The 27159-nt window shown below is 46.4% G+C and overlaps 1 protein-coding gene across 1 annotated transcript in view; it reads left to right on the top strand.

Annotated features, from left to right (window-relative positions):
• Nucleotides 1-27159, top strand: part of CHGA (chromogranin A) — a 47687-nt gene that overhangs the window by 4380 nt on the left and 16148 nt on the right. Inside the window, exons 2-3 of the mRNA XM_044272622.1 lie at nucleotides 20024-20136; nucleotides 24339-24382. Of these exons, the coding sequence (XP_044128557.1) occupies nucleotides 20061-20136; nucleotides 24339-24382 (120 nt within the window). The 5' untranslated portion in view covers nucleotides 20024-20060. The remainder of the gene's footprint in view (nucleotides 1-20023; nucleotides 20137-24338; nucleotides 24383-27159) is intronic.

Genomic DNA, 27159 nt, shown 5'->3' on the forward strand with positions numbered 1-27159 from the left:
CAGAATAGTATCTAGTGACTTTATCTATGCAGGAGATTTGTAGCTCTGTATCAGAAAAGCGGAGCTCCCACGTCTATAAAGAATTAATTAGCATAGCCTTCAGGTCCTATTGACATGACATTCACTTTAAGGAGTTGATTATAGCTGTTGATGTGCGACTCCATAGCACCCACTGTTTTACTGCCTATTGTAGCTTGTGCTGCATTTGTCTATTACCTGTAACCCGACCGGGGCTGATCTTCCGGTGATAAACAGCAAGCGCTGCGCAATAACCATAAAAGTATTGAATAATGTAATTGTAGCTGCTGCTGCGGGAGGGGAGGGGGAGATGAAGCTCGATACCCGGTATTAACTGTTATCTCATACATGTACAAAGAGTAATTCTACCGATGTCACTTAAGGTTCAGCTCTTTACAGAACCTCTACCTATCGGTATAAGAAAAGGAGCCGGCGCTGCAGCCCCTCCGTCATGGCTGTCAATGATATAATAAATCAATTAAAGTGCGGGTCCAGTCTCCTGTCAGAGAATCAAAACATTTTATTGTTAAAAAAGCTGATGATTTGTTACAGTGTATCAGTGTAGGTTCCTCCAGGGCAGGAAAGAGATTTGTAGCGCTCTTTGTTATTTGGATTGCAACCTGAAGCTCCAGGGCATTAATGCAAAATCTGTAACGGGGCCTCCACCTGTCGTGTACCATTTTTAAAGTGGTTCTCCTTTTTTTTTTTTTTTTTTTTTTTTTTTTTTTAAGCACTTTTTGGCTCCCCCTGTCACTGGGTTAGGTGTTGCACATCATTGGCTGCAGCGTCACACGTGACCCCCTACCCGTGCCAGAAGTTTACAAGAGGGGCCTCAAGGCGGTGGACCTAAGTGGCTGGGACCAAGCGTCAGGGAGCAAGTAAGTCTGGTCCATTCGGGAACCAAAGAGTGTTAAAAAGCCGGAGAACCCCTTTAATACCAGTGTCTTCATGGCAGAAGGACTTTTGGACACTGTCTGGCACCAGTATGTGTGACCTCTGCACCTTCTATAGTGTTTCCCCTATCTACACTTGAGCACATGGTAACAAACCTTCAGCTGTGTGAGCACAACTAGGTCAGGGCAGGTTTTCAGCCTCTTATGTAAACAATGGGGGTAATTTATTAAGACCATTATTTTTTGGGTGGTCTTTTTCATACCTTTTTACGCCGGCGTTGCTTCTGGAAGATGCACCTAATTTATCACGGAGTCTGTGCCTCGTCATCAATGAGACGCATCTTTGGTAGTCCTTGCTCCTGCCGGGGCTGCCAGGAGCTGGCGTGGTTCTTATGCCTTTTGGTGGCCCCCACCCCACTCCGTCAAAACTCCTATGTGTTGAGAGTGGCATAAAAAAATTGCAAAAAAGTGTCATGCAACAATTTTATGCTAAAAAGAGGCGCTGACCCCCAATGACAGCAACGAGAAAATTGTGGATAAGTGCAGTGTACGTTTGCAAAACTCTTTATTGAAGCTTTACATAAAACTGCAGTGGGCGCTGGATATGTAGGGTGCCCCCTTACAGTTCTAGAGTCCTTTCCTCTGCTGCAGCCAGTGTACCGCAGTCTGAGGCCTCATGCACACGACCGTTCCGTTTATTGCGGTCCGCAAACCACAGATCCGCAAAAAAACAGAAGCCGCCCGTTTGCCTTCCGCAATTTGCGGAACGGAACAGGCAGCCCATTGTAGAAATGCCTATTCTTGTCCGCAAGAATAGGACATGTTCTATTTTTTTTTGCGGGCCCACGGAACGGAGCAACGGATGCGGACAGCACACGGAGTGCTGTTTGCATCTTTTGCGGCCCCATTGAAGTAAATGGGTCCGCATCTGAGCCGTAAAAACGGCGGCTAGGATGCGGACCCAAACAACGGCCGTGTGCATGAGGCCTGAGGCTGTGAACCACTAACACTTTATTCCTTCATCTCCTCATTCCAGTCATGTAGCATCAGATACGAGGGAGACAGTGACGTCCTTACAAGCAGTGGTGCGTTGGAATACAACCCCCAGCATGCCCTAACTGCTGTCTACCACAGGGCTCACCACTGTCCTTGTGACCTCTTGTGCAAGATGCCCAACACTGTCTGCCGGCAATGGTCAACGGAAAGTAAGCGCCCCTAGGGGCCCATAAGTGTTCCCATGTGAAACAAAGTATCATTGTGCAAAAAAAAATGCCACCCTGTTTTTTGTGCCCCCTGGTGACCAGCGTCACTTTGTATAATCTGTGTCCTGTTGCTGTCCGCATCTGTGACCCCACTGTGTATTCTGATGCTCTAAATGTTTCATTGATTAGAGCTGAGATAAGCGTCAGCTGCTCCTTCTCTTCGCCCGAGGCTGCACTGGGAACATCCTAATCCCCAGCACAGCTCCGTGTCCTAATATTCATGTAATATGGATAACAATCATGAACAGGTCACCTGGAGTTCAGAGAGGACTTCAAGGAACTCTCCACCAGACCTGAAACATCCAGAACAAAGCTGTCTCTTCTTCTTGTGCACTCAACTCTTTTATACTTAAAGGGCATCTGTCAGCAGTTTTGTCCCTATGACACTGGCTGACCTGTTACATGTGCGCTTGGCAGCTGAAGGCATCTGTGTTGGTCCCATGTTCATATGTGCCCGCAGTACTGAAAAATGAAGTTTTAATATATGCAAATAAGCCTCTAAGAGCAACGGGGGCGTTACCATTACACCTAAAGGCTCTGCTCTCTCTGCAACTGCCGCACCCTCTCTACTTTGATTGACAGGACCAGATGTGATGACATTTACATTGCCTGGCCCTGTCAATCAAAGTGCAGAGGGCACAGAAGTTGCAGAAAGCGCAGAGTCTCTAGGTGTAAAGGCAACGCCCCCATTGCTCCTAGAGGCTCATTTGCATATATTAAAATATTTTTCAATGCCGGCACATATGAATATGGGGCCAACACAGATGCCTTCAGCTGCCAAGTGCACATGTAACAGGTCAGCCAGTGTCATAGGTACAAAACTGCTGACAGATGCCCTTTTAAGGCTTTTTATATCTTAAAGGGATTTTCTGGGACAATCAATATCAGACTAGTGGTGGGTTGACTCCTGTCACCCTCAGTGATCAGCTGATTGGAGGGGGCCTCTTAAAAATGGAGCTGAGCAGCAGTGAGCTGCAATACCAGCTACAACCACTAGTAAAAGTAGGGAGCTGTGTCTCTCAAACAATGAAGGGCTGTGGTCCCTTTAGGCCTCATGCACACGATCGTTTTGTGTTTTGCGGTCTGCAAATTGCAGATCCGCAAAACACGGATGGCGGCCGTGTGCCTTCTGCAATTTGCGGAACTGCACGGACAGCCATTAAAATAACTGCCTATTCTTGTCCGCAAAACGCAGACAAGAATAGGACAGGTTATATTTTTTTTTGCGAGCCACGGAACGGAGCAACCGATGCGGACAACACACGGAGTGCTGTCCGCATCTTTTGCGGCCCCATTGAAGTGAATCTGCACCTACCCTTGTCAGCCATATTGGCTCCCGTGAGGCTATTGTTTCTGTCCTCCTTCTGCTCTCCCTGGCAGTCCTAGAGAACACACACATCCCAGACCTCAGTGAGAAAGGGGCTAGCGAACCTCTCTTGCTCAGGTTTCAGTAGCGATCGATCAATATTATTGTGGCCGGGGATGTATGCTGGGAGTTGTAGTGCTTACTCCGTCCTGTGTCAGATACTCTGCACACATTCCTGTCACTGGGTTGTGTGTGTGACACAGAAGTGACAGCCTCAGAGAATATACAGTGTATTCCTGCGAGCAGATGGCTGATTGATGCGGGGCACAGTACAACAAGTATTTCATTCTTGTGGTTTCTAGGACATATCTTGGTGCCCGTCCAACCTATAGTTACCCAGCTGGTGCCAGCCCGGCACGAAGGCAGCACAGCCAGTCCTCGCCATCGCTCTGATCATGTGACTCCTCGGATCAATAACGAGGACACATTCTCCCAGTTGGATTTCTGGTCCACATATTTGCCATGAGACGAAAGAGTAGGAAGATTTTTCCATTCTGTGCTTGAAATCATTGTACCTAAAGATAATCAAAGATTTATTTAACCACTTCAGCCCCGCTAGGTGAAACCCCCTTCATGACCAGGCCACTTTTTACACTTCGGCACTACACTACTTTCACCGTTTATCGCTCGGTCATGCAACTTACCACCCAAATGAATTTTACCTCCTTTTCTTCTCACTAATGGAGCTTTCATTTGGTGGTATTTTATTGCTGCTGACATTTTTACTTTTTTTGTTATTAATCAAAATGTAACGATTTTTTTGCAAAAAAATGACATTTTTCACTTTCAGCTGTGAAATTTTGCAAAAAAAACGACATCCATATATAAATTTTTCGCTAAATTTATAGTTCTACATGTCTTTGATAAAAAAAAAATGTTTGGGCAAAAAAAAAATGGTTTGGGTAAAAGTTATAGCATTTACAAACTATGGTACAAAAATGTGAATTTCCGCTTTTTGAAACGGCTCTGATTTTCTGAGCACCTGTCATGTTTCCTGAGGTTCTACAATGCCCAAACAGTAGAAAAACCCCACAAATGACCCCATTTCGGAAAGTAGACACCCTAAGGTATTCGCTGATGGGCATAGTGAGTTCATAGAACTTTTTATTTTTTGTCACAAGTTAGCGGAAAATGATGATGATTTTTTTATTTTTTTTTTTTCTTACAAAGTCTCATATTCCACTAACTTGCGACAAAAAATAAAAAATTCTAGGAACTCACCATGCCCCTCACAGAATACCTTGGGGTGTCTTCTTTCCAAAATGGGGTCACTTGTGGCGTAGTTATACTGCCCTGGCAATTTAGGGGCCCAAATGTGTGAGAAGAACTTTGCAATCAAAATGTGTAAGAAATGACCGGTGAAATCCGAAAGGTGCACTTTGGAATATGCGCCCCTTTGCCCACCTTGGCAGCAAAAAAGTGTCACACATGTGGTATCGCCGTACTCAGGAGAAGTTGGGGAATGTGTTTTGGGGTGTCATTTTACATATACCCATGCTGGGTGAGAGAAATATCTTGGCAAAAGACAACTTTTCCCATTTTTTTATACAAAGTTGGCATTTGACCAAGATATTTTTCTCACCCAGCATGGGTATATGTAAAATGACACCCCAAAACACATTGCCCAACTTCTCCTGAGTACGGCGATACCAGATGTGTCACACTTTTTTGCTGCCAAGGTGGGCAAAGGGGCACATATTCCAAAGTGCACCTTTCGGATTTTGCAGGGCATTTTTTACACATTTTGATTGCAAAGTTCTTCTCACACATTTGGGCCCCTAAATTGCCAGGGCAGTATAACTACGCCACAAGTGACCCCATTTTGGAAAGAAGACACCCCAAGGTATTCCGTGAGGGGCACTGCGAGTTCCTAGAATTTTTTATTTTTTGTCACAAGTTAGCGGAAAATGATGATTTTTTTTTTTTTCTCTTTTTTCCTTACAAAGTCTCATATTCCACTAACTTGCGACAAAAAATAAAAAATTCTAGGAACTCGCCATGCCCCTCACGGAATACCTTGGGGTGTCTTCTTTCCAAAATGGGGTCACTTGTGGCGTAGTTATACTGCCCTGGCAATTTAGGGGCCCAAATGTGTGAGAAGTACTTTGCAATCAAAATCTGTAAAAAATGACCGGTGAAATCCGAAAGGTGCACTTTGTTATATGTGCCCCTTTGCCCACCTTGGCATCAAAAAAGTGTCACACATCTGGTATCGCCGTACTCAGGAGAAGTTGGGGAATGTGTTTTGGGCTGTCATTTTACATATACCCATGCTGGGTGAGAGAAATATCTTGGCAAAAGACAACTTTTCCAATTTTTTTATACAAAGTTGGCATTTGACCAAGATATTTTTCTCACCCAGCATGGGTATATGTAAAATGACACCCCAAAACACATTGCCCAACTTCTCCTGAGTACGGCGATACCAGAGGTGTCACACTTTTTTGCTGCCAAGGTGGGCAAAGGGGCACATATTCCAAAGTGCACCTTTCGGATTTTGCAGGGCATTTTTTACACATTTTGATTGCAAAGTTCTTCTCACACATTTGGGCCCCTAAATTGCCAGGGCAGTATAACTACCCCACAAGTGACCCCATTTTGGAAAGAAGACACCCCAAGGTATTCCGTGAGGGGCATGGCGAGTTCCTAGAATTTTTTATTTTTTGTCGCAAGTTAGTGGAATATGAGACTTTGTAAGGAAAAAAGAAAAAAAAAAGAAAAATCAGCATTTTCCGCTAAATTGTGACAAAAAATAAAAAATTCTAGGAACTCGCCGTGCCCCCCACGGAATACCTTGGGGTGTCTTCTTTCCAAAATGGGGTCACTTGTGGCATAGTTATACTGCCCTGGCAATTTAGGGGCCCAAATGTGTAAGAAGTACCTTGAAATCAAAATGTGTAAAAAATGGCCTGCGAAATCTGAAAGGTGCCCCTTTGCCCACCTTGGCTGCAAAAAAGTGTGACACATCTGGTATCGCCGTACTCAGGAGAAGTTGGGGAATGTGTTTTGGGGGGTCATTTTACATATAACCATGCTGGGTGAGAGAAATATCTTGGCAAAAGACAACTTTTCCCATTTTTTTATACAAAGTTGGCATTTGACCAAGATATTTTTCTCACCCAGCATGGGTATATGTAAAATGACACCCCAAAACACATTCCCCAACTTCTCCTGAGTACGGCGATACCAGATGTGTCACACTTTTTTGCAGCCTAGATGCGCAAAGGGGCCCAAATTCCTTTTAGGAGGGCATTTTTAGACATTTGGATCCCAGACTTCTTCTCATGCTTTAGGGCCCCTAAAAATCCAGGGCAGTATAAATACCCCACATGTGACCCCACTTTGGAAAGAAGACACCCCGAGGTATTCAATGAGGGGCATGGCGAGTTCCTAGAATTTTTTTTTTTTTTGCATAAGTTAGCGGATATTGATTTTTTTTTGTTTTTTTTCTCACAAAGTCTCACTTTCCGCTAACTTAGGACAAAAATTTCAATCTTTCATGGACTCAATATGCCCCTCACGGAATACCTTGGGGTGTCTTCTTTCCGAAATGGGGTCACATGTGGGGTACTTATACTGCCCTGGCTTTTTAGGGGCCCTAAAGCGTGAGAAGAAGTCTGGAATATAAATGTCTAAAAATGTTTACGCATTTGGATTCCGTGAGGGGTATGGTGCGTCCATGTGAGATTTTATTTTTTGACACAAGTTAGTGGAATATGAGACTTTGTAAGAAAAAACGAAAACAAAAACAGACAAAAAATTTCCACTGACTTGTGCCAAAAAAAATGGCTGAATGGAGCCTTACCAGGGGGGGGAGTGATCAATGACAGGGGGGTGATCAATGACAGGGGGGTGATCACCCATATAGACTCCCTGATCACCCCCCTGTCATTGATCACCCCCCCTGTAAGGCTCCATTCAGACATCCGCATGATTTTTTACGGATCCATGGATACATGTATCGGATCCACAGAACGCATGCGGACGTCTGAATGGAGCCTTACAGGGGGGTTATCAATGACAGGGGGTGATCAGGGTAATCAGGGTGATCACCCCCCTGTCACTGATCACCCCCCCTGTAAGGCTCCATTCAGACATCCGCATGATTTTTTACGGATCCATGGATACATGTATCGGATCCACAGAACGCATGCGGACGTCTGAATGGAGCCTTACAGGGGGGTTATCAATGACAGGGGGTGATCAGGGTAATCAGGGTGATCACCCCCCTGTCACTGATCACCCCCCCTGTAAGGCTCCATTCAGACATCCGCATGATTTTTTACGGATCCATGGATACATGGATCGGATCCACAGAACGCATGCGGACGTCTGAATGGAGCCTTACAGGGGGGTTATCAATGACAGGGGGTGATCAGGGTAATCAGGGTGATCACCCCCCTGTCACTGATCACCCCCCCTGTAAGGCTCCATTCAGACATCCGCATGATTTTTTACAGATCCATGGATACATGGATCGGATCCACAGAACGCATGCGGACGTCTGAATGGAGCCTTACAGGGGGGTTATCAATGACAGGCGGGTGATCAGGGTAATCAGGGTGATCACCCCCCTGTCACTGATCACCCCCCCTGTAAGGCTCCATTCAGACATCCGCATGATTTTTTACGGATCCATGGATACATGGATCGGATCCACAGAACGCATGCGGACGTCTGAATGGAGCCTTACAGGGGGGTTATCAATGACAGGCGGGTGATCAGGGTAATCAGGGTGATCACCCCCCTGTCACTGATCACCCCCCCTGTAAGGCTCCATTCAGACATCCGCATGATTTTTTACGGATCCATGGATACATGGATCGGATCCACAGAACGCATGCGGACGTCTGAATGGAGCCTTACAGGGGGGTTATCAATGACAGGGGGTAATCAGGGTGATCACCCCCCTGTCACTGATCACCCCCCCTGTAAGGCTCCATTCAGACGTCCGCATGATTTTTACGGATCCATGGATACATGGATCGGATCCGTAAAAATCATGCGGACGTCTGAATGGAGCCTGACAGGGGGGTTATCAATGACAGGGGGTGATCAGGGTAATCAGGGTGATCACCCCCCTGTCACTGATCACCCCCCCTGTAAGGCTCCATTCAGACGTCCGCATGATTTTTACGGATCCATGGATACATGGATCGGATCCGTAAAAATCATGCGGACGTCTGAATGGAGCCTTACAGGGGGGGTGATCAGTGACAGGGGGGTGATCAATGACAGGGGGTGATCAGGGAGTGTATATGGGTGATCACCCGCCTGTCATTGATCACCCCCCTGTAAGGCTCCATTCAGACTTCCGCATGATTTTTACGGATCCATGGATACATGGATCGGATCCGTAAAAATCATGCGGACGTCTGAACGGAGCCTGACAGGGGGGTGATCAATGACAGGGCGGTGATCAATGACAGGGGGGTGATCAGGGAGTTTATATGGGGTGATCATGGGTGATCAGGGGTTTATAAGGGGTTAATAAGTGACGGGGGGGTGGGGTGTAGTGTAGTGTGGTGTTTGGTGCGACTGTACTGACCTACCTGAGTCCTCTGGTGGTCGATCCAAACAAAAGGGACCACCAGAGGACCAGGTAGGAGGTATATTAGACGCTGTTATGAAAACAGCGTCTAATATACCTGTTAGGGGTTAAAAAATTCGGATCTCCAGCCTGCCCGCGAGCGATCGCCGCTGGCAGGCTGGAGATCCACTCGCTTACCTTCAGTTCCTGTGAGCGCGCGCGCCTGTGTGCACGCGTTCACAGGAAATCTCGCGTATCGCGAGATGACGCGTATATGCGTGACTGTGCGCAGCCCTGCCACCTCCGGAACGCACATGTGCGTTAGGCGGTCCGGAGGTGGTTAAAGGGGCATTTCCATCTGAGACATTGATGGCATATCTCTGCGATATGCCATCAGCGTCAGAGAGGTGCTGGGCCCACCTCTGGGACCCGCTCCCATCTCCAGAATGATGCCCATGAAGTGAAGGAGAGCCCACTATAGGCACAGCGTGCTCCCATTCACTGCTAAGGCCTCATGCACACGACCGTATGTATTTTGTGGTCCGCAAAAAATACAGATGACTACCGTGTGCATTCCGTATTTTGCGGAACGGAGCAGCTGGCCCCAATAGAACAGTCCTATCCTTGTCCGTAATGCAGACAATAATAGGACATGGTCTTTTTTTTTTTTCGTTCGGAACTGAAATACGGACATACGGTAACGGAATGCACACGGAGTAACTTCCGTTTTTTTTGCAGACCCATTGAAATGAATGGTTCCGTATACGGTCCACAAAAAAAAAAACGGAACAGACACTGAAAGAATATACGTTCGTGTGCATGAGGCCTAAGGGAGTTTCCAAAATAGCCGAGTGAGGATGCTCCGCTATCGTCAGAGGTCCCATAGTGGTGAATGCGGAGGGCGGCTGCTCTCCCTTCAGTTTAGGTGCAGGGCCCACCTCTATGTCTGAGAAGGGAATACCCCTTTAACCTCTTCCCAAACTCCCACCGTAAATTTACAGAAGACACCTGGGGCTAATGTCTGCGACCTTTAACCCTTCAGATGCCATGGTCAAAAGTGACCATGGCATCTGAGAGACGAAAATCTTGAAACACAGCACTTCCAGGGCTGGAACGGCTCAACCTAGTGTTTAAAAAAAAAAAAAAAGTGTAAAAGAAAGGGAAAAAAAAAATTCGAATTACCCCTCTTTCCCCAGAATAATAACAATAAAAAAAAAAAAACATCATAGGCATTGCCGCGTGCAAAAATGAACGTACTACTAAAATATACAAATATTTGTCCCATACGGTGAATGGTGCAATGGAAAAAAAACATGAAAATTGCCATTTTCTTGTCATTTCACCTCCCCAAAATAATTTAATAAAAAGTGATCCAAAAGTCATACACCCCCTAAAATGGTTTCAATAAAAACCTGGGTGACAACCAATATGGCTGCCTGCCTATGAAGACCCCAACGGAGTCTATTACTCTACTTTCCTGCCATCCTGAACAGAAGAGTGGCCGAGTTCTGCAATGATAAATCTCCTACAATCCTGCAAAATTAGGTAGGTGAAAAGCTGGGGCGTGGGAAAGCTGGGTGACAACCATCTGAGTTAACTAATAGAATCAACCAGTTTTATGGCTACCATGTAATCTGCAGATGTTTTCTCTGAAATGCGGAGATTCCCTCTAAAGGTCCGGACAAGTCTTATCCTTGTACCGTGAAAAAAAAGTTCTGCAACTTTCTAATAGATTCAATTCCTCATTATTTCCAAGATCTCTGCTTGCTGTTGGTAAATATCAATCTTCACCCAGAGGCTGAATACCCATCCTCTCCTCACAGTTTGTTACAGACTGATACATTGTAGCAAACTGTCAGAACAGTGGAGAGCCTGGTGCTGCTTCTGATGTACTTAGCAGAGGAGTGTCTAGACTGGATTCAGTTGTAGCAAACCCTCAGCTGTGAGAATTGAAATGTCAGGTTTTTAGTCATTTACAGGAATGGTTACTTTGGGAACAACCTCAGATAATGACATGCGTGTAAATTAGCTCTTCCATCTGCCTCCTGTGGAGCTCCAGATGTGTTGGAACTACAACCCCCAATATGCACTTTGGCAAATGTGAGTTTTTTGGCAGGGGCTGGTGCAGTCACAGGGAAAGTAGAAGAAGCGATGCCACATGATCATGGGAGTAGTAGTTCCACAAATGGACCATAGTATAGAAGAGAGACCCCACCAAACATGGGGGCGCCGATATAAGACCTGCTCCCCCCCATCCACCCTTGTTTAGGTCGCCTGACTATTCTTGACACTTGACCTCCTCCACATTTTAATTTTTTCCAGCGTTTCTCATGGTGAACTGTTGACTAATATATGAAATAACCTTCTGAGCTGTGGACATGATCGATTGCAGAAAAATCTGCCGGGGCCGAATGTCGCTCCGTCCCCACAGGCCCGACTACAGCGCCGCAGGCTGCCACTAGTTGGCGATGCAATATTTACTGAAAAATGACAGTATAATAATATGTTCTGCCACTTTCCAATAGACCCTGTGTTTGAATTCTTTACCATTGTTAAAATCTCTGCTTGTTGTAAGTGAATGAGAGGCTGATAACTCCTCCTGATCACGTCCAGCTCTGGCCAGGGTGAGTGGATGCTTACAAGAGCGCGCTCTAATGTACAATTTCAGATACATGGGGATAAATGTAAACCTAATTTATATTAGAAAAGTGCAGAACATCCCTATATAATATTTACTGAAGCCTGCATGTATTCTCAAAGGGAGAGGCAACCCTACGCATGAGAGAACTCTCCCATCCCCCATAGACCTGCATGCTGAACTTGTCTGAGCATGCATGTGTCCTCTATGGGGAGAAAGCTGCCGCCAGACCCCCATGGCAGCGGCTTAATCAAAATCAAACATGCCTGACCCTCCTCTGCCACTGGGGAGAGCTGGGAGGCCTCGTTAGATGGTCGTCCCATCGTTTAGAAGTTCTGGTATATTGATCGATATCAGATCAGTGGGGTCCGACCAGCCGTTTTAGGCAGCCTCCGGTACTGGAAGCTAGAAGCAGAAGGCTCCGTCCACTATGTAGTGGATTCACTGGGTGCCGGAAATAACACGGTGGACAGAGCCTTCCATTCACTATATAGTGCCCAAAATAGCCGATTGGTGGGGGGTATCGGACCCCCACCAATATGATATTGATGACCTATCTTGAGGAGTGATTGCTCCTCTGCATTACAGCAACCTTAACTTTTTTTATTTTTCATTTACAGTGGATATAAAAAGTCTACACGCCCCTTGTTCAAATGTCAGGTTTCTGTGCTGTAAATAAATGAGACAAAGATAAATCATTTCAGAACTTTTCCCACCTTTAATGTGACCTATAAACTGTACAACTCAATGGAAAAACAAACTGACCTCTTTTAGGTAGAGGGAAGAAAAAAATAAAATATGGTTGCATAAGTGTGCACACCCTTAAACTAATACTTTGTTGAAGCACCTTTTGATGTTATTCCAGCACTCAGTGTTTTTGGGTATGAGTCTATCAGCATGGAACATTTTGACTTGGCAAGATTTGCCCACTCTTCTTGGCAAAAACACTCCAAATCTGTCAGATTGCGAGGGCATCTCCTGGGCACAGCCCTCTTCAGATCACCCCACAGATTTTCAATCGGATTCAGGTCTGGGCTCTGGCTGGGCCATTCTAAAACTGTAATCTTCTTCTGGTGAAGCCATTCCTTGGTTGATTTGGATGTATGCTTTGGGTTGTTGTCATGCTGAAAGATGAAGTTCCTCTTCATGTTCAGCTTTCTAGCAGAAGCCTGAAGGTTTTGGGCCAATATTGACTGGTATTTGGGACTGTTCAGAATTCCCTCTAGCTTAACTAAGGCCCCAGTTCCATCTGAAGAAGAACAGCCCCTTGGCATGGTGCTGCCACCGCCAGGCTTCACTGTGGGTATGGTGTTCTTCTGGTGATGTGCAGTGTTGTTTTTTCGCCAAATATATCTTTTGGAATTATGGCCAAAAAGTTCAACCTTGGTTTCATCAGACCATAACACCTTTTCCCACATGCTTTTGGGAGACTTCAGATGTGTTTTTGCAAAATGTAGCCTGGCTTGGATGTTTTTCTCGGTAAGAAAAGGCTTTCGTCTTGCCACTCTACCCCATAGCCCAGACATATGAAGAATACGGGAGATTGCTGTCACATGTACCACACAGCCAGTACTTGCCAGATATTCCTGAGGTTTCTTTAATGTTGCTGTAGGCCTCTTGGTCGCCTCCCAGACCAGTTTTCTTCTCGTCTTTTTATCAATTTTGGAGGGACGTCCAGTTCTTAGTAATGTCACTGTTGTGCCATATCTTCTCCACTTGATGATGACGGTCTTCACTGTGTTCCATGGTAGATCTAATGCCTTGGAAATTATTTTGTCCCTTTCTCCTGACTGATACCTTCTAACAATGAGATCCCTCTGATGCTTTGGAAGCTCTCTGTGGACCGTGGCTTCTGCTGTGGGATGCGACTAAGAAAATTTCAGGAAAGACCAACTAGAGCAGCTGAACTTTATTTGGGGTTAATCAGAGGCACTTTTAATGATGGCCGGTGTATGCTGACTCCTATTTACCAGGATTGTGAATGTGATAGCTTAATTCTGAACACAGCTACATCCCCAGTTATAAGAGGGTGTGCACACTTATGCAACCACATTATTTAATTATTTTTTTTTTCTCCACCTAAAAGATTTCAGTTTGTTTTTCAATTGAGGCTACTTTCACACTTGCTGTTCGGAGCGGATCCGTCTGGTATTTGTACAGACGGATCCACTCCTATAATGCAAACGATGGTATCCGTTCAGACGGAACCGTCTGTATTATATTTCACTAAAAAAGTCTAAGTACAAATTGTATTCAGACGGATCCGTCCAGACTTTACAATGAAAGTCTATGGGGGGCGGATCCGTTTGAAAAATGCACCATATTGTGTCACCTTCGAACGGATCCGTCCCCATTGACTTTCATTGTAACTCTGGACGAATCCGTTTGCCTCCGCACGGCCAGGCGGACACCCGAACGCTGCAAGCAGCGTTCGGGTGTCCGCCTGCTGAGCGGAGGCCAAACGGAGCCATACTGATGCATTCTGAGCGGATCCGCATCCACTCAGAATGCATTAGGGCTGGACGGATGCGTTCGGGGCCGCTTGTGAGAGCCTTCAAACAGAACTCACAAGCGGAGCCCCGAACGCTAGTGTGAAAGTAGCCTAAGTTGTACAGTTTATAGGTCACATTAAGGCCTCTTTCACACTACCGTATGGCTTATTTCAGTGTTTTGCGGTCCGTTTTTCACGGATCCGTTGTTTCATTTTTTTGTTTCCGTTCCGCTGTTCCGTTCCGTTTTTCCGTATGGCGTATACAGTAATTACATAGAAAAAATTGGGCTGGGCATAACATTTTCAATAGATGGTTCAGAAAAAACGGAATGGATACGGAAGACATACGGATGCATTTCCGTATGTGTTCCGTTTTTTTTTTGCGGACCCATTGACTTGAATGGAGCCACGGAACGTGATTTGCGGGCAATAATAGGACATGTTCTATCTTTCAACGGAACGGAAAAACAGAAATACGGAAACGGAATGCATACAGAGTACATTCCGTTTTTTTTTGCGAAACCATTGAAATGAATGGTTCCGTATACGGACCGTATACGGAACGCAAAAAACGGCCCGCAAAACGGAAACACCAAACGGTAGTGTGAAAGAGGCCTAAAGGTGGAAGAAGTTCTGAAATGATTTATCTTCGTCTCATTTTTTTTACAGCACAAAAACCTGACATTTTAACAGGGGTGTGTAGACTTTTTATATCCACTGTACATGGCTGTCAGAGACCTTGTTGTATGCGTTTTGGCAATAAATCAAAATTTTTAATGTTTTACACTGTTCACATTTCACACTAAATAACCAGAAAATGATTTCTTCAGGTTATTATAGTAAGGTGACTACCTAAAGTGTATTCTTTTTATTTTTATTTAATGTGCGCACAATAAAATGTATTTTACTGTATATAATGGTGATATTTTTTATTTTATTTTTTAGGGGAGGAGCGATTTTATTACATTATTTCTAAAAATTTTAAAAAATCCCACGGTGTTATATAACATTATTTTACATTTAGGCTACATGCACATAACCTCGCGGTGTTTTGCAGTCTGTAATTTGTGGATCCGCAAAACACGGATGCCGCTTGTGTGCGTACTGCAACTTGCGGAATGGAACGGGGCTGCTCATAATAGAAATGCATGTTCTTGTCCTCAAAATGGACAAGAATAGGACATTCTATTTTTATTTTATTTTTGGGGGGCGGCACACGGAGTGCTGTCCGCAGCTTTTGTGGCCCCATTAAAGTGAATGGGTCTGAATCCAAGCCGCAAACAACGGTCGTATGCATAAGGCCAGGGCTAGCCCTCAGCTACGATCAGGTCACTGGGAAAGTCCCGCAGTATGGATTGCAGCACGATGAAAGGGTTAACAGCTGGGGTTGAAGCTTTGTCTGACCCCCGTCTCTTAAGCAGGAGCCAGCGCTAGGAACACAGACTGTAAGTAATAGCTGGTTCTTATTGCTGAAGCCCTCCGGCGGCCATTTAACATCCACCTGCAGCGATGCTGAAAGACATTGCTGCAGACTGGCGGTCATTAAGGGAGTTAATATCTAAGTCCAGGAAAACCCCTTTAACAGGGTCGTCCCATTACAACAACTTATCCCCTAGGATCAGTTGGGGGCAGGGGAGCACCCAGGAATTTTGTCTAGGGGGGTCCGAAAGACAAAAAAATGTGGCATGTGTAGGAAATCAACAATGCATTTTTTTGGCCCCGCCCATTATTAAAAGCCCCTCCTACATATAATAGGCCACTCCCAACAAGCACTGTACAGCTGACATTCTATAGTTGCGGCCTGTCTCTACACATCATACTGAGAGAGGGGGAGGTCTGTCCTGGCTGCACTGCCTGCTTCACATCATACAATAGACAGCCGGCTGCAGCCAGGAAGCTCCTCCGCTCTCCTCCCTCCCCCGATCCTGCTCAAGGCCTGTGGTTCCCCCCCACCATCTGCCACCCGCCCGTGGCCTGCTGCCCTCTTGGCCGTCCTCACCCAGCTCTGAATCCTCCTTCTGCAAATGGCAGGGGGGGGGAAGTGGGACCATCTCCTCTCCTATATAGCGCCCCATACCTCTTACATCCAGTGATGTCACCTTAGTTGTAGACGTTCTCTTTCCTCATCTTCTCCATTCAGACCAGACCGCCATGATGATTTTTCAGCCATCTCCCGTCTCTGCAGAGATTAACAAACAGACATTAGTTTCCCACATTTCCATCATCTTCACATCTTCTGAACACCCCATCCTGCCACCCCCAATACTGTGCCCGCTGTGCCCCCAATACTATACTGCAGAAACAGTCCCCCTGGAAATACTGCTACCACACAGATAGTGCCCCCAATACTGTGCCCGCTGTGCCCCCAATACTATACTGCAGAAACAGTCACCCTGGAAATACTGCTACCACACAGATAGTGCCCCAATACTGTGCCCGCTGTGCCCCCAATACTATACTGCAGAAACAGTCCCCCTGGAAATACTGCTACCACACAGATAGTGCCCCAATACTGTGCCCCCAATACTATACTGCAGAAACAGTCCCCCTGGAAATACTGCTACCACACAGATTGTGCCCCCAATACTATACTGCAGAAACAGTACCCCTGGGAATACTGCTACCACACAGATAGTGCCCCAATACTGTGCCCGCTGTGCCCCCAATACTATACTGCAGAAACAGTCCCCCTGGAAATACTACTACCACACAGATAGCGCCCCCTTCAACAATTATTGGCACACAGTGCTCTAAAAAAATAACTGCGCCCAGACACTAATAGTATAAAGATAATGTCCCCCAAAAATTATTGTGCTAAGCTGATACTGTGGCAGGGTGCCCCCCAAAGTAACAGGGCTCCCCAAAATAGAAATAATTCTCTGCCAGAGCACACTTAGTAGTAATAATGCCCCTATAGTGCCCATAGGAGTAATCATGTTCCTCATAGCCCCAGAGTATTAGCAAAGCTCCGCATAATACCTCCTAGTACTAATAATTCTCCCTACAATATGACAGTACATGAAATACCCCCGCTTAGTGCCCGCTGTTGAGCTAATGTCCCCATAATGTATGCCAGTATAAAATACCCCTATATAGTGCCCCAGTAAATGCCCTCATAGTGCTCCTCTCCCCCTTCCCCATAGTGTCCCCCATAATATGCCAGTAAAAAAATGCCCCTTCTAAGTGCCACCATATGCCCCAATAGTGCTCCTCTCCCCCATAGTGCCGCTCCCCCCTATAGTGCCTACCATAATGTGCCAGTAAAAAAATGCCCCCTTAGTGCCACCAGATGCCATAATGCCCCCATAATGTGCTAATAAGAATAAAGGCCCCTTTAGATCCCCCACTTCCCCTTAGTGCCCCCAAATAATGCCCCTATAGTGCCACCAGATGCCCCATAGTGCCATTCTCCCCTATAGTGCCCCCATAATGTGTCAATAAAAAAAGCCCCTTTAGACCCCCCAGATGCCCCCATAGTGCTCCTCTCCCCGATGGTGCCGCCCCATAATGTGCCAGTAAAAAATGCCCCTTCAAAGTGCCACCATATGCCCCAATAGTGCTCCACTCCTCCATAGTGCCGACCTCCCCTATAGTGCCTCCCATAATGTGCCAGTAAAAAATGCCCCCTTAGTGCCACCAGATGCCATAATGCCCCCGTTTTTCAATAAGAAAAAAAGGCCCCTTTAGAACCCCCACTTGCCCATAGTGCCCCCAAATAATGCCCCTATAGTGCCACCAGATGCCTCATAGTGCTAAAAAAAAAAAAGCCCCTTTAGAGCCCCCATAGTGCTCCTCTCCCCCATGGTGCCCCCCACCCCCATAATGTGCCAGTAAGAAGTGCCACCCAAAAATAAAAATACCACCAGATGCCCCATAGTGCCAGGTCCCCCCCCCCCCCCCCCCAAATAAAAAATAAATAATAATACACTGATACTTACCTCCATCAGCAGCGATGCGATGCAGGTCTCTTCCGGCCTGTGTCCTTGCTGTGTGCTGCCTGGCTCAGGCGGAGCGATGATAATGACGTCATCACGCTGCCTGAGCCGGCCTCTGATAGGCTGCGGGCATTAGTGCCTGCGGCCTATCAGAAGAACAGGGGAGGGACACCCCTCTCCCTCCCCTGCTCTGCCACAGCACAGGCATCGTTATAGCTGTCCTAAGGACGGCGATACAGATGGATTAGATATGGAGATGAGCGCTTCCACCATCGCCGCCGCAGCAAATGCCCGCAATTACTTCCAGGGCCGCGCCCCCTGTGGTGATCGGCGGTGCGGCCCTAAAGGATAAAAAAAATAAAAAATTTGGGCTGGTTGTTCTCGGGGGGTCCAGACCCGCTGGACCCCCCCTGTAGGTGCGCCACTGGTTGGGGGATAAGTGTGTGACTGGTGGGGGTTTGACCGTTGGGGCCCCCTGATCAAGAGCCCACGTTCCCCTGTTTCAATCGAGTGACGCACGCACATGCACGCCGCCGCTCCATTCAACTCTATGGGGCTGCTGGACATAGCCGAGCGCTTGTACCCTGCTATCTCAGGCAGTCCCATTGAGCTGAATGGAGCCGCTCCATTCAAATGGGGGAGCGTGGCCCCTGTCTCGTGACCTGTGGCTGAGGAATACGTTGTGAAAACGGGACAACCCCTTTAAGCCTCTACTGGACACTTCTAGTGGAGGCTTATCTCTCGAAAACAAAAGGATTGGCTTTGAAATTCTACACGCCCAAATTTTTCTGTCGGGGCAGCAGGCACTCGTATATGTTTGGGCATCTTATCGCCCACCATGCAAGGGGCCTAGTGCAGGGATCGGCAACCTTGGGCACTCCAGCTGCTGTGAAACTACAACTCCCAGCGTGCTCCGTTCATTTCTATGGGAAGAGCAGAGTAAGTATGCATGCTGGGAGTTGTAGTTTCACAACAGCTGGAGTGCCGGAGGTTGCCTACCCCTGGCCTAGCGTCTATAGAGGCAGCCTATGCAGCTGGTAATGGGGGTCTTGGAGACTGGGGGCACATTCCAGATTGGTCTCACCCCCATCCTGAAATGATTCCCCGAGGACCACTTGTTTCAGGTGGTTTGGAGGTGCGTGGTGTCTAACCTGTAGCCTACGCTTGAGGCCCCAAGTCCCCTGACGGTCACAAGCACCGGAGTGACCCCACTGTTTGGCCTTCAGACGTCTTGTGTGTCTTTAGCTCTGCGCGTCCCTCCGCGAGCTCACTGACAGGAAGGAATCGCTCGCCTCCATTCTAATTAAGATAATGACGCTGATTATCAGCAGGTGCTGCCGGCCGCCCTCCGCTTCACCTGCAGCCAGGGCTGAGATCTGATTCTGGAGCGCCCCGCGAACGGCCTCCATTGGCAATCCCATGTGAAGGATCACTTATCATTTTGTTTTTTTCTTTTTCAAGCCTCATGAAAGCCTAAATTTAGCAGCTCCTTGTCTGACGGAGACTTTTTAATCATCCTAAGAGCGGAGCACGTACATGATCCAAACATGCAGTGTTCATTGGAGCTTTGCTCCTAATTAATTCCCCTTCTGCTGATAGGTCCATGCAACCCATACAGAATGAGGATGATAACAGCCCCCCTCCCCCATTATGCAGCTGACCCCCCCTCCATTCTCAGCACCAGGGACGGTGGGGGGAGGATGCTGTGACATCACTTCCACTGGGTCTGGCATATAAAGGGTGGACTCTGCTGCAGTGCTCAGTATCTGGAGAGCCAGGCAGGTAGCACTAATCTCATTAAGCTCATCCTTCCAGCCTCTAATCTGCAGCCTCGGTCTCACTGTGGCAGCTGCTTCCTATCTACTACTTATACCTTTTATTTCCATTCAGGACCAGGGACAAAAGGATATAACACCCATCATCACCCATGAGTGCATCCTGCCGTCACCAGCTGACAATGCTCTATATTGGGGTGTTGACTGTAGCCCTGTGTACAGTGCAAGGTAAGAGGGTGATGGGGGGGGGGATTGCTGGGTCTTTCTGCAGTGCCCGTTATTTCAGCACCAAGGAGTCCTAGGAACAATGCAGGTTCAGCACCAAGGACAGCGGTGTCCTATGAGCAATGCAGGTTTGCCATCAAGGGCATGGGGTCTACAGGAGGAAGGATCAGCACCAAGGACAGGGTGTATATAGGGGTGAGGAAGGTTCAGTACCAAGGACAGGGTGTATATAGATCTAAGAAAGCATCAGCATCAATAACATGGTGCATATAGGTCTAAGGAAGGTTCGGTGCCAAGGACAGGGTGTATATAGGTCTAAGGAAGGTTCGGTGCCAAGGACAGGGTGACTCAGTAGTTAGCACTGGTGCCTTGCAGCGCTGGGGTCCTAGGTTCGTTTCCGACAAAGGACAACATCTGCATGGAGTTTGTATGTCCTCCCTGTGTTTGTGTGGGGGTTCTCCCAGGTTCTCCGGTTTCCTCCCGCACTCCAAAGACAGACTGATTGGGACCTTAGATTGTGAGCCCCACTGGGGACAGTTGGATGCTAATGTCAGTAAAGAGCTGCGGAATATAAGTGCATAAAATAAATAGATAAATATAGGTCTAACCAAGGACAGGGTGTATATAAGGGTGAGGAAGGTTCAGTACCAAGGACAGGGTGTATATAAGGGTGAGGAAGGTTCAGTACCAAGGACAGGGTGTATATAAGGGTGAGGAAGGTTCAGTACCAAGGACAGGGATATATATAGGGGTAAGGAAGGTTCAGTACCAAGGACAGGGTGTATATAGGGGTGAGGAAGATCCAGTACCAAGGACAGGGTGTATATAGGGGTGAGGAAGGTTCAGGACCAAGGACAGGGTGTATATAGGTCTGAAGAAGGTTCAGCACCAAGGACAGGGTGTATATAGGTCTGAGGAAGGTTCAGCACCAAGGACATGGTGTATATAGGTCTAAGGAAGGTTCAGCACCAAGGACAGGGTGTATATAGGTCTAAGGAAGGTTCAGCACCAAGGACAGGGTGTATATAGGTCTAAGGAAGGTTCAGCACCAAGGACAGGGTGTATATAGGTCTAAGGAAGGTTCAGCACCAAGGACAGGGTGTATATAGGTCTGAGGAAGGTTCAGCACCAAGGACATGGTGTATATAGGTCTAAGGAAGGTTCAGCACCAAGGACAGGGTGTATATAGGTCTAAGGAAGGTTCAGCACCAAGGACAGGGTGTATATAGGTCTAAGGAAGGTTCAGCACCAAGGACAGGGTGTATATAGGTCTAAGGAAGGTTCAGCACCAAGGACAGGGTGTATATAGGTCTAAGGAAGGTTCAGCACCAAGGACAGGGTGTATATAGGTCTAAGGAAGGTTCAGCACCAAGGTGGACAGGGTGTATATAGGTCTAAGGAAGGTTCAGCACCAAGGACAGGGTGTATATAGGGGTAAGGAAGGATTAGCACCAAGGTGAACAGGGTATATATAGGGGTAAGGAAGGTTCAGCACCAAGGACAGGGTGTATATAGGTCTAAGGAAGGTTCAGTACCAAGGACAGGGATATATATAGGTCTAAGGAAGGTTCAGCACCAAGGACAGGGTATATATAGGGGTAAGGAAGGTTCAGCACCAAGGACAGGGTGTATATAGGTCTAAGGAAGGTTCAGTACCAAGGACAGGGATATATAGAGGGGTAAGGAAGGATTTGCACCAAGGTGGACAGGGTATATATAGGGGTAAAGAAGGATTGGCACTAAGGTAAGGGGTAATGTTGATTCAGCACAAAGTACAGCAGGCTATTGATCTAACGTAGATTCAGACAGGGGGCTTTATAGGGGTGACTATATAGGTAAAGTAGGTTCTGCACCAAGGACAGGACTCTTTAGGGGGTGAGGTTGGTCTAGCACTAAGGAGAGGAAGCCATATGGAAAAGGTAGGCACAGCAAGGACAGGAGGTACATAAGTTTGAGAGGTTCAGCTTGAGTTTAGGGTTGGGAAGGGTTAGCCCTAGGGATATGGAAGATTCAGCATCAAGGACAGGGGGCATAGCATAGGAGTAAGAGGTCCTGCACAAAGCACAGGTGTGTATTGAAGGTTCAGCACCTCCTTGAGATGACCCGGTGCAGACGCTGATTAGCAGGATTAGGCTGGGGCTGTTTGGGGTTTGCAGGAGAATCTCTGCCTGGAGCCAAATCTTAGATTCCAAACCAACTGCACGGCAAGGTCACTGCATGTCTTCTCCTCCTGTTCTGCTTCATCCATCTTTAGATCTATTTTCTCTCCTCCATGGCATTGCACCTCCCTGTGTATGACATATGCTATAAAGGGGTCCGATACAATGTTGTATCTGTAGGTTCTCAGGACAGTGCTTTCTGGTGATGGACCACTCTTGGTTTAGTGTTTAGTGTTTTTGTGGTCAGCAGAAATGGCTCCAGGCTGTAAACTTCCCTCCTGCGCAGAGACCTGCAAACCAAGTTCTGTAGCAAGAAAAGATTGGGGTATGGGGGCATGTGTCCTTGGGTTATGGGGGGCTTTTGGGTTTAAGTCCCTCCACCTTGGCCAGGGTAATTGAGTACAAGGCAAGGTTAGTGAACAGAATTTTTGCTCTTGGGGTGGAAAACGGACATGTGGAACATCTAAAATCCCATGGATTGCAAGATGAAAAACAGCATGGGTTACTTCAGGGAGATCATGTCAAACAAATCTTATAGATTTTTTTGACTGGGTGACTAAAATAATAGACGGTGGAGGTGCAGTAGACATCGCATATCTAGATTTTAGTAAGGCTTTTGACACTGTCCCACATAGAAGACTTATCAATAAACTGCAGTCATTGAGCATGGACTCCCATATTGTTGAGTGGATTAGGCAGTGGCTGAGTGACAGACAACAGAGGGTTGTAGTCAATGGAGAACATTCAAAACAAGGTCATGTTACCAGTGGGATTCCACAGGGATCTGTACTGGGACCAATTTTGTTTAATATCTTCATAAGTGACATTGCAAAAGGCCTCGATGGTAAGGTGTGTCTTTTTGCTGATGACACAAAGATATGTAACAGGGTTGATGTTCCTGGAGGGAAACGCCAAATGGAAAAGGATTTAGGAAAACTAGAAGAATGGTCAGAACTCTGGCAACTGAAATTTAATGTGGATAAGTGCAAGATAATGCACCTGGGGCGTAAAAACCCAAGGGCAGAATATAGAATATTCGACACAGTCCTGACCTCAGTATCTGAGGAAAGGGATTTAGGAGTAATTATTTCAGAAGACTTAAAGGTGGGAAGACAATGTAATAGAGCAGCACGAAATGCCAGCAGAATGCTTGGATGTATAGGGAGAGGTATAAGCAGTAGAAAGAGTGAAGTGCTTATGCCGCTGTACAGATCACTAGTGAGACCTCACCTGGAGTATTGTGCGCAGTACTGGAGGCCATATCTCCAGAAGGATATAGATACTCTAGAGAGAGTTCAGAGAAGAGCTACTAAACTAGTACATGGATTGCAGGATAAAACTTACCAGGAAAGGTTAAAAGACCTTAACATGTATAGCTTGGAAGAAAGAAGAGACAGAGGGGATATGATAGAAACTTTTAAATACATAAAGGGAATCAACTCGGTAAAGGAGGAGAGAATATTTAAAAGAAGAAAAACTACCACAAGAGGACACAGTTTTAAATTAGAGGGGCAAAGGTTTAAAAGTAATATAAGGAAGTATTACTTTACTGAGAGGGTAGTGGATGCATGGAATAGCCTTCCTGCAGAAGTGGCAGCTGCAAATACAGTGAAGGAGTTTAAGCATGCATGGGATAGGCATAAGGGCATCCTTCATATAAGATAGGGCCAGGGACTATTCATAAGATTCAGATATATTGGGCAGACTAGATGGGCCAAATGGTTCTTATCTGCCGACACATTCTATGTTTCTATGTTTCTATAATGGGAAGCTGCTTAACACCATGAAAGTGTGCCATGTTTACTAACTTCACCCGCTATGGGGTCCGTGTGGAGGCCTGGTCCACATCTTCTACTGCTTTTGTCCCCAAAATAAAAGAGGGGTTAAGTGTGTGCTGTAAATGGAATTACTGGGCCAGAATGAGGAGCGAGGGATCTGACCCGGGATGAAGTTCTTGCTCTTTTCTTTGGCGACCCCTCTATTCTTTCTGACCATTATAATATGATGCCGTTAAGTGTTTTTTATTTTTATCTGTCTTTTTTGCAGTAATCTCCTTTCCAACCTCCGGCCGGGACGCAGGAGATGATAAGGTAAGGAGATCCCTTTGGTCATGAATTGGACCTTATCCCTGATTTTGATGTGAACCTTTCAGTCATTCCTTCAGATTTTTTCCCTTTGGCCCCCGCGGCTCTGTTCACTGCTGCTGATGGGAATGTCGGCAGATCTTTTTAGAAACTTGCAAATATTATGCAACCCAGTCTTTTAAAAGCCAAAGAAACGGACATATTCTAAATAAACACATCTTAAAGGGGTATTCCAACCAAATAAAAAAAATGGTTCCCCTAGGCATCAGATGGTATAAAATAAATAACCCTATCTAGAGAGGAGCAAGAATTGGGGCACAGTGGGGACCCTGACACTGTCGAGACATTGTTGGCGATGGATTGGTGCGTATAAGTGCCATTGATTTATTTTTATACCCCATTTGCTGCTAAGAGTAACAAAAGTTGGAATACCCCTTTTAAGCTTTTTAAAACCCTTTTATTTCAGTTCCTCAACCTTTTTATCAGCTTGTTGTCAGTCAGTGGGAGCACTGTTCTTCAAATCCAGAGGATAAAAACCTTTCCTGACGTAAGACTTCTCACAGTTGAGGATTTGTTACATTTGTATCCTCTATACCAGGGATCAGCAACCTTCGGCACTCCAGCTGCTGTGAAACTCCGTGCATGCAAACTCACCTCCCAAAGAAGTGAAAAAGGGATTCTGGGAGTTGTAGTTTCAGAACAGCTGCAGTGCCATAGGTGGCTGATCCTTGCTCTAGACCAGGGATCAGCAACCTCCGGCACTCTAGGAGGTGCTGTAAAACTACAATTCCCAGCATGCAAACTTACATAGCTGTTCTAACTCCCAAAGAAGTGAATGGAGCATTCTGGGAGTTGTAGTTTCAGAACAGCTGGAGTGCCGGAGGTTGCTGATCCTTGCTCTAGACCAGGGATGCCCAACCTGCGGCCCTCCAGCTGTTGCAAAACTTAAACTCCCAGCATGCCTGTACAGCCTACAGCTATCAGCTTACAGCAGAGCATGGTGGGAGTTGTAGTTTTACAACAGCTGGAGGGCCGCAGGTTGAGCATGCCTGCTCTAGACAATCCTCTGTGAACACATCAGCAGTACAAATCTCACTACAGTCCTGGATACCGATTAGACATTACATTGTACCAAACCCTCAGATGAGAAACCTATTAGGTTTGAACTGATTTTTTAGCTTATGAATGAAAAAAAGATGTTTAATGCGCTGACAGCAAGCAGAGGTTTTGAAAATGATTAAGAAGTATTTACTCTGGAAGTATCTATCTTTCTTGATGTTCCTCAGGCAATATAAGATGTCTCATTGACACAAAGGAAGGTGGCCATAAAAGTGAACCATGGGGTGCCTGGAGCTGCGGCCCCAGAGATCAGTTGTCTGTAATCTCTAACTGATGCATGTTGGGAGTTGTAGTTTTGCAAGGGCACTGCCATAGACAATACTTCTTAGTATGAGCACCTAGGTGCACCTGTGCTGAGTTAACAGAGCTAGTGCAGCAATAGTGATGGCGCCCCATATAATGCTGCAGGGGAGTAATCATGTCTGACGGCTCTGGGTTATGGCTACACAAGGGCCAGGGATGTGTGAAGTGGTGGAGTTATATCTGTATATAAATGGACACTGTGTCTATCACTTTGTAGAGCAGCATATGATGTCATCATATATAGTGGCCACTATACAGTGGTGTGTGATGTCATCATGTTTAGTGGTCAATGTATACAGTAGTGTGTCGTCATATATAGTGATCAATGTATACAGTAGTGTGTGTCGTCATATATAGTGATCAATGTATACAGTAGTGGGATGTTATATATATATATATATATATATATATATATATGTGTATATGTGTGTGTGTGTGTATATATATATATGTCATTGCGTACAGCAGTGTGTGATGTCATGTATAGTGAGTGGTCAATGTACACAGTAGTGTGATGTCATCACGTGGTGGCGGCAGTCAGGCGACGGGTCCATGTGTGCTGTGGTCTCATCGCCGGAGCAGATTATCTGGGATGTGATGTTATCTGGGCAGGGATGGCACAGCGACGGCTCTGGAACAGTCTGTTAATAAATGGCTGAGATTAACCGTTGATTCTTTTGGAAGCCGGAGCTCGGATCTGTTCTGCACCAGGTTTAGCTCTTGACTAATCATATAATTGGCAGCATTAGACTCTGGAGGGCAGATCGTTCCTGGCGCATTATGCAACATCACACTGTGCATCCATCCAGAGCAGATTGCACACAGCTCCCATCTTCCATGATGCAAAATGGTTCCTACATAGATGGTTAATTGTCATAGACTCCCAGCATGGTTAAACTGCTGCTAGCCCTAAAACATGCCCCCTTATAATAGCCCTGGAGCATTATAAAAGGCTGATATCAGTCACTCTTATGAATAGCAATGTCTCAGCAGTTGTCAGCAATGTGACTGCACAGGAGGAGGAGGAAGGCACAACTGAGCAAGGTGACTGCACAGGAGGAGCAGGAGGGTACTGTGCATGGTGACTGCACTGAAGGAGGGCACAACTGAGCAAGGTGACTGCACAGGAGGAGGGCACAACTGAGCAAGGTGACTGCACAGGAGGAGGGCACAACTGAGCAAGGTGACTGCACAGGAGGAGGAGGAGGAGGGCACAATTGAGCAAGGTGACTGCACAGGAGGAGCAGGAGGGTACTGTGCATGGTAACTGCACTGAAGGAGGGCACAACTGAGCAAGGTGACTGCACAGGAGGAGGGCACAACTGAGCAAGGTGACTGCACAGGAGGAGGGCACAACTAAG

This window comes from Bufo gargarizans, chromosome 11 (assembly GCF_014858855.1).
Source record: "Bufo gargarizans isolate SCDJY-AF-19 chromosome 11, ASM1485885v1, whole genome shotgun sequence".
In the NCBI taxonomy this organism is placed as follows: Eukaryota; Metazoa; Chordata; class Amphibia; order Anura; family Bufonidae; genus Bufo; species Bufo gargarizans.